Raw genomic sequence first — 14,493 nt, forward strand, 5'->3', positions numbered from 1 at the left:
CGTATTTAGTCTTTAAATTTTTAGATCCTTGTACTGTATTAAGTTTATGAACTAGATGTTTCACTTTCCGAACATGTCTAATAGAAACTAATTCTTACTACTTTATTAATTCTTACTACTTTACGAATTAGGGTTCGTGTGGGCAGTATTAGACTACTTCATGGCTACTTCCAAAGCACATCATGGGAGAGAGAGGAGTTTGCACCATACCGGTCACCATTTGCTAGGTTAAAACAATACTTTTAGTTCTTAGTAACACTCCAAGCCCACCGTTAGTAGATACTGTCATTTCTAGACTTTTCCTTTCGAACTTTTCTTGAAAACGCCTACGGAGACATTTTCACACCTTATAAACAATGTTTCGTTTCTCTCTTCAACCAATATGAGATCTCAAAATCCACTCCTTTCTAGGCCCAACATCCTTGATGAGACTCGATATAAGATCTCATATGTTTAGAAAAGTCCTTAATTTAGCTGATGAGTTTTGATATAAAAAATCAAAACCAAAATCATATCTAAATTCAGATGAATATAGAGAAAATATTAGAAGGGGACAAAATGGTGTTGCAATTTCCAAGAAAGATTTCAAAGTTTCATGATTACGAGGGATTTGGAAGCATGCAATTTGGCAATGTGTAGGTATCATCATATCATCAATGGATACTAATGGTATTTGACAAAGCGCGCGCGCGCACACACAAGGGTGTAAAGAACAATTATTCACTATTCACATGGTCCTACTCATTGTGTCTTCTTTTTTTTAAAACTTGATACAAAGCACCATGATACAAACTGCTGCCAAGAAAGAACAAGAATTACCTAACTCTATCAAATACCCTCCTACTCTTACCTACATATAATCCTCCCCGCGCTTCCGTCGAATGTTTCTCGAGTTCATCTGTCGTTGGGAAGAACGATTTGGACAAAGGTCCACAGCGAATTCGACAAGTTTTTTGGGATCAACACTCAGCTTCCAGTAATATTATCAGTTCTCAACTGCTCAACTGGCGGAGGAAGGAGAAGAGCGAGCCGGGTTTTGTATCTTTCAATTCGATGCAACCGTTCTTCCCTCAATCTGGAAGCATTACACGGATCGAAAGCAACAAAATTTATAATTCAAACTGAGAATGTACAGGCATCCAACATCATGATTCAGTAAGAGAGAGCAAGAGGATGCTGTTCATATAAAATTTGACTACAGAACTAACGCACCGTGATCGGACTTTCTTTGCTCGTTTAACATGCCGTTTTAATAGATCTTGCGATGACAACTGCTCAATGGATCCCTCATCCTAAAATGCAGAAACACAGGTAAAGCTATATCCAATGATCCTTGCAGAACATTCATAAAAATTAATAACATTCATGAGAAGAGTTCATGACACTAAACAGAAACCAACCTTATCTTCCTCGTCAACTTCGTCTACGACGACTTCCTTCTTCTGCGATGGAACAGCACCAGCCACGGGTATGGGCAAAGGTCTTGGAAGAGGCCTCAAAAAGTTCCCATATTGTGGCTGTCAATAGAACAAATTATCAGCAAAAAAACAAAACAGAAGAATAGCTCCCCCTGTTCTTTCTTCATTGTTACTTCTTATCATATTTCATTTTGAGGGGAGGCGGCATAGTATCTACCATCTCTAACAACACCACCAACGAGAAACAGATGTATATGAGTCAGATCAATTAGTGCATTTTGGGGAATGGAAATGTAATAGCCCAAATCCACCACCGCTGACAGATAGTGTCTGCTTTGGCCCGTTGTGTATCGTCATCAGCCTTACAGTTTTAAAACACGTCTTGCTAGAGAGAGGTTTATACGCCTTTATAAGGAATGTTTTGTTCCCCTTCTCCAACCGACGTGGGATCTCACAGGAAAAAAGTAGGTTGTATACAACAAGGAATGAGAGCGGTACCTTGCAATATAGTAAAGTTTCTATCGGAATGGGAAGTCCCCACAGACAGGAACATCCATCATATGTAAAAGAACAGAATCTTGTCTATTAAATGCAGAAAAGAATGAGTTGAAACATACTAGTAAAGCACGAGTAGATTAAGGAACCACTCAAATTAAGGACTTGAGAAAGACATCGTCGCGCAACTAATGAAGGAACAAATGAACAATACTTGCTAACTGTGGGCTTAGACTCTTACCAATGATATCAGAGTTAAGGCATCGAGTGGTGTGCCAACGAGGACGCTGAACCCCGAAGAGGGGTGGATTGAGAGATCCCACGTCGGTTGGAGAGGGGAACAAAGAATTCTTTATAAAGGTGTGGAAACCTCTCCCTAGCAGACACGTTTTAAAACCATGAGACTAATGGCGATACGTGACGGGCCAAAACGGACAATATCTGCTAGTGGTGAGCTTACACTGTTACATGTACTCTCCTCACCAAGATCGTTGAACATTCTAAAACCAAAGACGAAGTCTCAAAGATCTATTTCTAAGTCAGGTTATTGACTTGTTTGTACTAATGGAGAGGAGATAAAAGAATCTTAAAAGACCACATTTTGCAGCAATGACGATGAAAAATCCAACATTGATATGAACAAAATATGAATGAGAAAGATACAGCATAGAAGGCTGTCAGCTGCAGTGTTAACTATTAATCACGAATCTAATCCAATAACCTATAAAGATCCATTAAATAACATGCTTCAGAACAAGAGCAGCAAAGTGCAGTTCAAATCCACAAAAAGGAAAGATGTTGCAATCAGAAACAACACAAACCTGGCATTCTTCTTGAGAACCATTCCTCAACCATGATCGACAAAGTGCATAAAGAGAAGCCCCATCAGTTATTCGGACCTGACATAGCTACTATCTTAGTATGCCATATAATTGTGGTGATCCTAAGCATATATTCTTTAAAGAGAATCGATTATCGCCATCGTTCATACTAAAATGAAGAACATGCCCCTAATTCATGCTAAAAACATATAAAACATCCACCAAATCGTATAAAAATCGCGTATATAAACAACCATGATGTTAAGAATTTTAGAGCTTACTTTTCGATCTCTAATCACAGCAAGAGCATCATCTCTGACTCTGTCCCCAGGCAAAACAGAACAGCAGAATGTCAAATGATTTGTAAAGCATGAATGAAAGATATGTTACAGAAGGAGCAACCATTACCTCATTTCTTTACATCCATTTGACTCGCAGATTGTTGATGGGGGAAAAACCTTGAAAGGGTAACAAAACAAATTTAAAGTATGAAGAAGATCTACGAAACAGGATCAGTAAAAAGAAACTTGGGCATTCGAAAAATGATATGAAAGAACCAACGGGTAACTCAAAAAAGGATTTAATTCTAGCAATTCTTGTAGGGAAGGAACCGAAACGTGAACTCCTTAAACCCATGAAATTAACGCGTCAAAAGCTAAATCAAATTACAACCCAACAAACCTTTGGATCAGAGGAATTGGGGGCACCCTTAATCGAGCCCGAAATGGCGGACCCAGAAACGGAAATCAACTGCTGCGGCAAATTGGGAGGTCGCGCCAAGTGCATTGGATGGCTCATGGAGTCCAAATGAGGCGACCCAATCGGCCGATGCGGGAAAGTGACGGCGGGGCGATGTGGGTAGCCGCCAGGGTTGGCCACCGTGACCGCCTGATCGGTGGGAAGAGGCCGAATGGGGCGAGGAACGAAGCCGCGGCCGGAGGAAGCAACAGGGTAAAGAATTGCCTGAGATGCATCTTGCTGAAGCTTCGGCAATTGGTGGTTAGGAGTTCGAATAGGGATGCGCTGCGCCGCGTAGAGGGCTTGAGGAGGGTAGTGGAGATGGTGGGTTTGAGGAATTGAAGAAATGGGTCTCGACGGAGCTTGATTCGCAAGCGGACGAGCAATAGCAGCGACAGTGGTAGTGGCTGCAGCAGTAGTTAGAGTTAATGAACCCGGAGCGACAGTGGTGGTGGTGGCAGCGACGGCGGCCGGCGTCGTGTTGGTGGAGATGGGGAGGGAGTCGTCGGGCATGGTGGCGGGGAATTTGGGTGTATGTGGTTTGATTGTTTGAATATCAAATTAGCCAAAAGAAAGAAAAAAACTTGAATTTCTGTGCATCGACTGGATTGTGGGCTTGGATTCGCGGGTGCCGTTGAAGAAAATCAAATCAATTTTAAAATGACTATTTTGAATTCACCCAAGTTTACTTTTTTTGTGTTCTTGGACTTTATTGCTTTCCTTCTAATCTTTAAACAATTGGATTCGAGAAATCAAACGTAAAAACATCAATCTGAGATCGATATTTTAATTCTTACAATGATCTTAATGGGATTCGAGACTCGATCATATTAATTATTTAAGTCACCTCCAAACATAGTTAAATTCAAAAGATGCAAGTAAAGTTTTGATTTCATCTATTCGGCTTCAAACATAAATAAACAAAGAAATGAAGAACAGCACTCAAAGATCACGTTCAGCATGGCCAGAGGAACTAGAAACCCGCCCATCCAGCAGGTTGTGAAGCTCTATCAGTTCTTTGTGAACTAGACCTTTCACCAGTTAATCTGGATGCGTTGGAGCTTCCAGCAGACACGGCTGTAAAACTCTCGTATCCAAAGCCCCAGCTTTCGAAACCAGTGCCTTCTGTAGAAGCCTGCCTAATCCTCACAGATTTGACACCCTTTTCAGGCGTATCAGGCTGCTGGATTGGGGATTCTCCTGCAAAGGCCTGCCATGGCTTTGCATCGGGGGTTCGAGTATTCGAATCGGCCTTCTGTACCTGAAATGTGAGGTAAAAGATGCATAAATATGGCGGTTTTCCTTGGAAAACCAAATCGAAAGGACGAAAAAGGAAGCGAGGAAATACTCGAGGTACAGCAGAAGGCTGAATGTTCCTAGCAGCAAGTGATTGCTTGAGCTCCTGTATCTCTTGCCTTTGAGACCGGCAGATGGCAGACAGCTTTTCAAATTTGGATGTGATTTCAGCTTTCTCCATGTTTGCTTGCTTCAGTTGCTCCTTCAACTTCTCCACCTCAGCCTCTGATGCTGCTACTTCCTTTCCTGGTCTGTTGTTAGTGACACCTGAGCTGAACTTAGAGGTATCAAACTCAGCAACAAAATTGTTAAAAGCTTTGTCTTGGGAAGCGGCATTCTCGGGTTTTGATGCTTTCGCTCCATTAGAGCTACATCCTGTTTCGTTCTGGAAAAACGATAATTCAAAGTCTCTGAATGAACCACTATCAGTCACTGCCTTATTTGACTTTTGGTTGCTATTCCCAGAACTAGCATTCTTAACCGCAGAATGATTATTTGGATTAGTCTTCTCACGTTTCGATGTACTATGAGAGGTTGATTCTTCGTCGAACCTAATTTGGCTTGTATCTTTGTTAGTCGTTTCATTGGCGTGTTGAGTAGACCAGAAAGCACCCAGCGGTCCTCCTCCAACTCCCCCTCCCCCTCCGCCTGTGGCCTTCGGCGCATGCGCTGCCTGTGATGAACTTTTAACTGATGGAGGTGGGGGCGGACTTCTACGAGGCATAGGAGACTTGTTCATAAGGTTCAAAGCGCCTGCTAAGATAACATTTTATCAACAAACTTCTGCTAAGATAACATTTATATCAACAAACTTCGACACCATACCATAATTAATCCCTTCACAAATTTGGAGACTAAAGATATAAACGACCTCTGCTTTCTTGATGAACTAGATAACATAGAACTAATCAAATTAATGAACCCTTAAGCTACCTTCACCCTCACCTTCCTGTTTCTCTGAAGACTGCATGTCAGGTGGCTGATCAGGTAATGACTTTCGTGATCGAACAGGTAGCTGGTTGTTAACACGAAACCAGACCTGCCACGGCACAAACCAACCCCAAGATCGGGAAGGAATTATGAGAATCCTGACACCTATTATCGTCATCGACATGAGTAATCTAAACTAACCTAAATTCATGGAGATGAATGGCCAATCAAGCAAAGCGCTTGCCTGCGTGATGTCTGGTCTGTCATTTGGTGACGCTTGGAGCATATCTTTGATTAGGTCTGTAATAGATGAGCTATATTTCGGTAACTCCAGAATTCGATAGTTCCCATTTAAAATTTGAAGTTTCGATTCTCCATCAAAAGCACTTTTGAAGTAACATATGCGGAAGAGAAGACACCCGAGAGCCTGTCGTGTAATAGAATTCAAATCTCAGAAATGAAAAGAACATCAATTCTTTATAAGTTCATTTGTGAAGGAAATTGTTAGAGAACTAATATGTAACCGCCCAAGTCTATCGCTAACAAATATTGTCCACTTTGACCCGTTACGTATTGCCGTCAGCCTCACGGTTTTAAAACGCGTCTAGTAGGGAGAAGTTTCTACACCCTTATAAGAAATGTTTCGTTCTCCTCTTCAACCAATGTGCGATCTCACAATCCACCCCCCTTGGAGCCTAGCATCCTCGCTGGCACACTGCTCGGTGTCTGCTCTGATACCATTTGTAACCACACCCTTATAAGAAATGCTTTGTTCTCCTCCCCAATCGAAGTGGGATTTTACACTATATCACAATTTAACCTTTCGAGATCGGTAAAGAGGAAGACTATACTTACCCATATGTCAACTTTCTCATTTATAAGTTCTCTACGGAATAGATCCCACATCTGTGTCATAACAGGAAATAGATGAAAATTACTAACATATTGATAACCAAATATCACAACTGCAAAAAAAAATTAAGATCAAGATATGAATTTTTTAATACCTCAGGGGCTCTATAGGCAGGTGTAGTATGCTTCCTGATGTTATCTTCTTCAATGCCCATTTCCTCGGGCTTCTCGAAGCGCTTGTGATTCGTAGAAGTGCTTCCGAAATCACATAATTTCCAGTGGCCATCTGAGCCTAACAAAAGATTTTCAGCTTTCAAATCTCTGAAAATGGAAATCACAAGAGAAAATCAAGATCTTAGTTAAGACATGACAAAGAACATAATTCATACACCAATGACAAGTGCCTCAAAACATGGTTGGGATTACATCAACCAAAACCATATACCACAAATAACAGAGAGCAGATGTACCAGCCCAAGCCCACCGCTAGTTGATATTGTGCTCTTTGGGCTTTCCCTTTCAGACTTTCGTTCACGGTTTTTAAAACGTGTCTGCTAGGGGGAGGTTTCCACACTCTTATAAAGAATGTTTCGTTCTACTCCCTAGCCAATGTGGGATTTCACAATCCACCCACCTTAGGGGCCCAACGTCCTCGCTAGCACTCGTTGCTCTTTCCAATCGATGTGGGATCTCACAATCCACCCACCTTCGAGGCCCAACGTCCTCGCTGGCACTCGTTCCTCTCTCCAATCGATGTGGGATCTCACAGCAAACATGACTTTAGAGATATTGAATAGAGATCTTTTATATATCTTAACTACAGAACATCAGTTAAACAACTAAATTACTAGCAGAGAAAATCACTTTAGTTCATTAACAAGGCATGGAAGACCACAGAATGAATATTGTGGAAGCTATTATAACTTTTAAGAGAAAGATTGTTGGGATATAGACAACTAGCTACCATGTTTACCTGTGAGCAATTGGCGGGGAACGACAATGCATTGCGAATACTGCATTGCACACGTCTCGGAAAATGAAGAGAACTTGAGTTTCATCAAAGTATTCAGCTCCTCTACTCTCCAAGACATTAACCAAAGACTTCTCACAAAATTCCATCACAATTAAAACTTCCTTTGTGCGTCCCATATCTACGATCGTATGGGCATAAAGTGTAACAACATTCGGGTGGCCTCGGAGTGATTTCATTACAGAAATCTCCTTCAACGCCAATTCAAGAGATTCCACATCATTGCATATAATGTGCTTCAAAGCATACTGTTTCGAAACATGTATAGCATCCTTGGCCAAGTACACACAAGAGAATCCGCCTTCCGCAATGACGTTTCTAACATGAATCTTAAGATTGCCAACGTCAATCGAGCGACCCTCAAGACCAGATGGTTCTTTGTGCATGAAAGGCTTGAACCTCCACATGGTTTATAAATATATAGAGAAACTGAAAGAGAAATAATTTAACTGAATTACAGAAAAGTCCCAATTCTTTTTCACAGATTTCAAATAATTAAACGCATATAGGCACCCTTCTGAAGTGAACAACAACAAGAACATTCATAAACCCTAAACCCTCAATCCCAAATCCCAATCCTCATTCATATTCACTCATATAAAGCAGATCCAATACTAATTAACAAATAGCAATGCCATTCCTAATGGATCGTAAGCTACAAAACAAAAACTCACAATCCAATCTAAAGATACTACACAAGTCCAATTCAGACAATACAACAAAGCCCCACGATCTGGGAGAGCAGCACGTAACTAAAATGAGAAGAAAATGAACAAAAAACAACAACCCAATTCGATTACATGGAAAACAAGCAAATATAACAATCTGTAATCAACAGAACCATGAAATAACAAGTGGGGTTGGGGAAACTTACCTTGTATAGGCGAATTGGGGAAGTGGGTCAGAATCCAATGGAATTTAAGATGGAGGAGAAGGGCGGCGATTGAGATCTGAGAGTGCTTGTGGATCCAGAAAAATGAAGAGAGAGAGGAAAAAGAGTGTGAAGGATGGAAGGAAGACCCTCTCTGAAGATTGTTGAATGCTTATATATAGATTGAATGTTGGGTACAATGGTGGCAAATACGGACAAAGATTTCGTTGGATTATCTCACGAACCCTTTTTTAGGAAGAAAAAGTTCATCACAAAAGACGGCTTCAATCAAGTTTGCGCCATTTGACGTATAATAGATAGACTTGGGGAAGAAAATAGTCATATTTGTGATCATCTTTCCATCCCAACTTCATATTTTTAGGTTAAATTGTAAATTCTGCATTGACTAAATCCTTATTATTAGAAACTACTTTGAATCTATTGGTTATAGTTTGTTTTTGTCATTGTGAAGTAAATTTCAGTGTTTGTAACAAAGGCCCAATCCATTAATTTGTGGGCCTATCCCCAGAAGACCAAGATGAAAATTTTGGGCCAAGTTTCTTTAATCTTCTGGCCCAATTATTCTTACCTCTGTGTTGATTTCATAATTCACACGTGACTCTTTCATTTTTTGTTTTCCATTTTTTTTAATAGTTGGGGTTGTTTTTTATAATTCACACGCGACTCTTTCGGACCCAGCGTCTTTGTTGGCATCAGTGTACACCCCCTTTGGAGGGGACATTCTCGTTGGCACACTATTCAGTGTTCACCTCCCTTTAGGGCTCACGTTCTCACTAGCACACCACCCAGTGTCTATCTCTGATATCTTTTATAATAGTTCAAGTTCATCACTAGCCGATAATATCTTCTTTTAGTTTTTTCTTTTCGAATTTTTTTTCAGGAGAGGTTTCTATACCCTTATGAAAAAGGTTTCGTTCTATGGGGAGTCTCACGATATATTTCTTAACCCACAAAATAATAATAATAAAGAAGGTTTCTCCTTATACCATTTAAAAGTGAGAAGGGGAAAAATAGGTGAGAAATTGGGGAAAATTTGAGGAAAATTAATGCACATGGCAAGGGGGACAATCCTCACATGATACAAACATGGTCCTTCCTCTTCTTTGAAAAAAAAATTTAAGTCTTTCCTTTTCATACACCCCTTCCTCCAGCAATCCTTTCATCATTCTCATTCCCTAAATTAACCAATATGGGACACTTTCATCTAACACCTCCCTTTGCTTTGGGCTTCCCAAAATGCTTCACACCAATGTAGGGTGTATTCTTAGATTATAAACTCATGATCATTCCCTAAATTAACCAATGTGGGACACTCTCATCTAACATTTATAACGTATTATGTTAACGAAAATTTGTCAAAAAACGACCTTATAAACATCACATGGGAACCCGAAGCCCATCATAACCGTTTGTGATCTAAGATCCCGTTGATAAATATTTTGTGGCTCAAAAACATTTAAAAACTTTCAAAATTATTGTGTTTTTATTGTTTCAAAGGATTTGCATGTGATGTGGCCAAGATCTTAGCTTACATTTGTAGACATTCAAAAATGTTGAGTTTCTTTTGCTACACATCAAGTTTTAATGGATAATGTTTGAAATTATTTTTAATCATTGAATCTTACAAACATCAATCATGCAATAGGGGTCTAAATGTCACACCCATTATTTTTATATTATTGTCTCTATTTTATTTTTTTAAAAGCTTTTTTATGTCCATATTATTTTTATATGAGTCAGCATTTTAAAAAGAAAAAAAAAATATATATATATATAAAGTCTATTGCGTTGTCTTAAAGTTTAGGTAGGTCCCGTCGAAGTTTTTTTTAGACCGAACCTAATTGTTCGAGTTGTAACTTTTTTCAACCTTAAAGTAATGAACCCAACTCAACCATATACATAAAGTTGGGTTGATCAAGCTTTGAGAGTTATATGATATTTAAGCTATTGTCAAATTCTCTCTATCTCAAACGTGACTCGAGACCCGAGCATACGCTGACGTTGAAAAATTATTTATATTACATTAGTTAAGGGTTATAGATTATGATTAAATCACAATCAATGGGTTTGTTTGAAATTGTTTTGTTTTGCTTTGTTGATAAGCATGGGTTGTTCAACTCATCTTAACTCACCTTGATATCAACCATTCAACTACCTTCTAACCTATCTGCCCCAACAAACCAAAAGGGTTATTATCATAGCTCATTATAAATTTTTAATTTTAATTTGTATTATAATAATTAAAATTTTAAATTTCAACTCGTCGATATTTAGTTTATATAAGAAAGACGATAACCGAGCGACGACATTATATTTCTCGAAAACTTAGGTAGGTGGGAATTTTAAGAGTAGGGAAGAGGGCAGGTAATGGATGGAGTGGAAGTGCACCAAATTTGTATACAACCTTAGAGCTTAAATAAAATTGTATAAATTTGTAAAGTTTGGTAATATGGGAATTATATTATCTAATTCTCAACCAACCCATTAATAATTCCTTTCCTTCTCTTTAATCATTACCTAATTTCATATTCACATTTCAGATACATATCTTATAATTTTAAATTTTATACAATAATTATTAAAAATTTAATCTTTTTAGCATTTTCTTTGTGGGATTTTGTTATATTCTTCATATATGAAAAGAGAGAGTCAATATTATCATTAAAAATTTTATTTTTTTTTTAAAGTTCTTTATATATTTTTACAAGAGAATGAAAGGAGGGTAAAATAAAATAATGGGAGGAGAGAGAAAGTCTATGCTATAATTAAAAATTGAATTTTTTTTAGCATTTTGTTTATGGGATTTTAGTGTGTTCTTCATATATTTACAAAAGAGTGATAAAAAAAAAGTTTAAAAAATAGGTTAAGCCTACATTGTTCGTTCGACAATCAAATGATCGGTAGATGGGAGAGCTTTGTTGTCGTATAGTGAGGATTATATAGCATTATCATAGTGAATGCCTTGTGGGTTTTTAGTTGATCGAAATTTCAAAACTATTGAGATTGATACTTTTCGAGTCGGGAGCAAACATACCTTGTTTCAGACCTAATAGGAGTCCTTAGAGCTTGTTGTTGTGGCGTACAAGTAAACACGAACATGATAGGAGCAGACAATGGAATTGTATCACAATTGAAATCTATTGAATAGGTATAATAGTCCGTCTTAGCCATGTTGATGGTTTGATATTCACTTATCACTAAAGATCAATCTCTAGTCTTCTCTTTTGACGCTTGGATGATCTATATGAATGTTGGAGTGTTTTTGTTATAATTTAGTTTCGGTAAGTTTAAAAATTAAAATCTTCGCGAATAAATTCTAATTTTATTAATTTAATGATCAAAATAATAATAATAATAATAGAAAGAGAATCAAGGTTCCATCATTGGTTTCACATTTTTCAGTTATTTAATTATTTTTCAAATTAAAAAAAAAAAAAAACCAATTTATTTTATCTCGACAGACTTGGGTTCAATTATTTTTAAATGAAATTATTAAGTTTGAAAATGTTTGTATAGTTATGTTATTAATAATGTCGCATCAATTTAATTTCATCACTCAACTTTGTAAATTTTCTAATTTCTTTTTAATATAATTTAAAGTAGCTAGCTATCAAATATATGATGACGAAATGGACGGCAAATTTATTTAATTAACCAAACTATAACCTAAGTATTGAAAAATTAAAATTATTAATAACCACAATATATATATATATATATATATATATTAACATTAATATATTGTTGAAAAACAAAATACAATCACATGATTAATCTTGATTTATATATTTAATCATCGTTTGGATGCTTCATTTTTTAAAATAATATATTTTGTTCCTTGTGAGAGAGAAGACATTAAAAAATGTTATTTAATTTTTTAAAATTTTCAAATTGTTTTAAAAATTATATAATCTTTTTATATGATATTTTTTTAACCTAACTTCAAATTATGAAAATAAATATCATGACATTAATTTTTATATTCCTAACTATATTTTTTTTTTTAAAGAGATAATTACAAAGGATTTGCTTAGTTTGCAAGTCATGTCCATTACAGAAAAATGGTTTTGATTTGCATTTTTATTCTTATTTTCAACATAATTGGTATGTTTAATTTACTTTAAATAGGGTTAATGTCACAATGAAGATATCATTTTATAAAGCTAAAATAATGCGGTTGACGTGCTTCAAATGTAGATAATATAAATCAAAAGTTAAAATTTATCCATAAATTCAAGTAATTAGAGACTGACGATGACAACATAACTCGTAGACAAAGAACGAGGCTATTCCACTTCGCTCGAGGTATAAAAATTTAGTATAATTTTATTTTGGGTAAGCTATCGAAAATTTGCCCGTGTCACACGTAGAGTATTTGATTTGTTTTTTTTTTTAAAAAAAAACATAATACAATTTAAAAAATAAACAATGGAACAAGAAGGTATAAGTTACAATAATTATCTCCCATTTTTAATAGAGCCTGTATTGAAAAAATATTTTCTCTCAAAATTTCCCTGAAAAAACTCCTTTGGATTTCCACTTGAATTTGTTTTTAGTGTAAAGTAATTAATTGAATTAGTTTAATCAAACCAATGTTGTCACGACACAAATAATAAAACAAGACAACCTTTTTCATTAAAATTTGGAAAAATGTTTTGTTTTTAATGTAATGAATTTTGATTTCGGTTTCTCATGTAATTAAAAAATCGTACATATTAATTGAAAAAATGGCTAATAAGACACTGAATTATCGATCAATGTTTGCCAATGACATAGATGAAATAATAGAGGACCCCGTGTCTAGCTCGTTAAAATATGGAGGACCTACCTTTATAAAGTACGATATTCTTAGAAGAAAAAAAAAGCTAACCTAGAGAAAGAATTTAAATTATTTAAACTTATAATAACTATTTAATTTATTTTTAAATTTTCAAGCTAGTATTACCTTCACCAAAAAAAAAATGAAATGGAGCTTTAAAAATTAATATTTGACAATAACTTTAGATATTTAAAAATGGCCGTTTCATTGTGAATTACATTTTTGTGACCGGCAAAATAAATTAATATTTCTTTGATGAACCAACTCCTCAAGTCATTTTAATTCAGCCATATGTTCGGCGAGAAATTGAATATTGAAAAAATAGTCTAAATAATTATTTTTGCATCATGCTAATGACAAATATACCTTAATATATTTTTATTTCCTCGGCGTAGTTATTATCTAGAAGTGACATATATTATTTAATTTCATTTTGACCTAACTCCGCAATTATTAATTAAAATGCAATTAAATGGTAGGGGAAGTTCACATTATAATTTAATTAAAGAAAAAAACAAGGCATGATTTAAGTTTAATGAAAGATGATGTCATGAATGTGCATGATACATTAGAGAGAGAAAATTTAAAATTTCCTAAAATTAAAAAAAAAAAAAAACACTTATATTTGTTTATTTACGTGGCAATTAATTTAAATAATTTTCTTTTATATATTTTTTAAAATGGAGAAAATATAAAATATGGGTGGAGGAAGGAAGCAAGTAAGTCCACAAATGACATCCACGTGGCATTCAAATAGAGGCGTCTCTTTCAAAGTATAACCAAATTGTATGGTTTTGGACTTAGTCACCAATCAAATGAATTTCCCACTAACTAAAATATATGTTTCCATCACTTTGAAAACTCTCTCTATATATTATTTTTAATTTTTTTAAAAATTACTTCAAAATAAATTATTATTTTAAATTTTCTCTTTATTTTTATTAGAAGTCTTAAATATTTATCCTTTAAAAAAGTGCATATTATTCTCTCAAATGTTTTTACAATAAAATAAGAATAAGAATAAGAATATAGGAATAAATTATATTTCAATTTTCAACCTACTCCAAAAAAATTTACATTATTAAAACATGTAACTTTTTTTAAAAGTTATTTTGAAAAAAAAAAAAAAAGGAATAATACAAGGGAATAAGCAAACAAATCACAAGTTTTGGAGTTTGGCAAAACACAGCTGGAGCCTTATA

At 35.7% G+C, this 14,493-nt stretch overlaps 2 protein-coding genes across 5 annotated transcripts; both read right to left on the reverse strand.

Moving 5' to 3' along the window:
* Positions 1–634: 634 nt before the first annotated feature.
* LOC111493092 lies at positions 635–4,110 on the reverse strand. Its single transcript, XM_023142699.1, has 8 exons — positions 3,416–4,110; positions 3,143–3,192; positions 3,016–3,055; positions 2,735–2,812; positions 1,401–1,517; positions 1,213–1,292; positions 947–1,075; positions 635–894 (listed from the first exon to the last, which is right to left on the reverse strand). Exons 1-7 carry the CDS (start codon positions 3,983–3,985, stop codon positions 967–969), a joined length of 1,044 nt encoding a protein of 347 aa, XP_022998467.1. The 5' UTR covers positions 3,986–4,110; the 3' UTR covers positions 635–894; positions 947–966.
* A 161-nt stretch (positions 4,111–4,271) lies between these two features.
* Positions 4,272–8,763, reverse strand: LOC111493052 (probable serine/threonine-protein kinase DDB_G0276461). 4 transcript variants are annotated; one of them, XM_023142647.1, is made up of 9 exons: positions 8,455–8,763; positions 7,524–8,009; positions 6,706–6,871; positions 6,554–6,604; positions 5,943–6,125; positions 5,714–5,807; positions 4,821–5,524; positions 4,683–4,733; positions 4,272–4,652 (listed from the first exon to the last, which is right to left on the reverse strand). In XM_023142647.1, exons 2-9 carry the CDS (start codon positions 7,985–7,987, stop codon positions 4,446–4,448), a joined length of 1,920 nt encoding a protein of 639 aa, XP_022998415.1. In that variant the 5' UTR covers positions 7,988–8,009; positions 8,455–8,763; the 3' UTR covers positions 4,272–4,445. The 4 variants fall into 4 exon arrangements, with proteins under 4 accessions (XP_022998415.1, XP_022998413.1, XP_022998414.1 ...); XM_023142645.1 differs by having other exon boundaries at positions 4,272–4,733; positions 8,455–8,761; XM_023142646.1 differs by having other exon boundaries at positions 4,272–4,733; positions 4,821–5,521; positions 8,455–8,760.
* Between the last annotated feature and the right edge of the window lie 5,730 nt (positions 8,764–14,493).

This window comes from Cucurbita maxima, unplaced genomic scaffold (assembly GCF_002738345.1).
Source record: "Cucurbita maxima cultivar Rimu unplaced genomic scaffold, Cmax_1.0 Cma_Scf00018, whole genome shotgun sequence".
Lineage (NCBI taxonomy): Eukaryota > Viridiplantae > Streptophyta > Magnoliopsida > Cucurbitales > Cucurbitaceae > Cucurbita > Cucurbita maxima.

Excerpts from the sequence above, each read along its gene's own strand:
- LOC111493092 (XM_023142699.1), bottom strand. The coding sequence starts at position 3,985 with ATGCCCGACGACTCCCTCCCCATCTCCACCAACACGACGCCGGCCGCC. Across the intron at positions 2,813-3,015 it reads CTGTGATTAGAGATCGAAAA|GTCCGAATAACTGATGGGGC; the intron begins GTAAGCTCTAAA and ends TAGCTATGTCAG. Across the intron at positions 1,076-1,212 it reads GCAAAGAAAGTCCGATCACG|ATTGAGGGAAGAACGGTTGC; the intron begins GTGCGTTAGTTC and ends TAATGCTTCCAG.
- LOC111493052 (XM_023142645.1), bottom strand. The coding sequence starts at position 7,987 with ATGTGGAGGTTCAAGCCTTTCATGCACAAAGAACCATCTGGTCTTGAG. Across the intron at positions 5,808-5,942 it reads ACAGACCAGACATCACGCAG|GTCTGGTTTCGTGTTAACAA; the intron begins GCAAGCGCTTTG and ends GTGCCGTGGCAG. Across the intron at positions 4,734-4,820 it reads AGCCTTCTGCTGTACCTCGA|GTACAGAAGGCCGATTCGAA; the intron begins GTATTTCCTCGC and ends CTCACATTTCAG.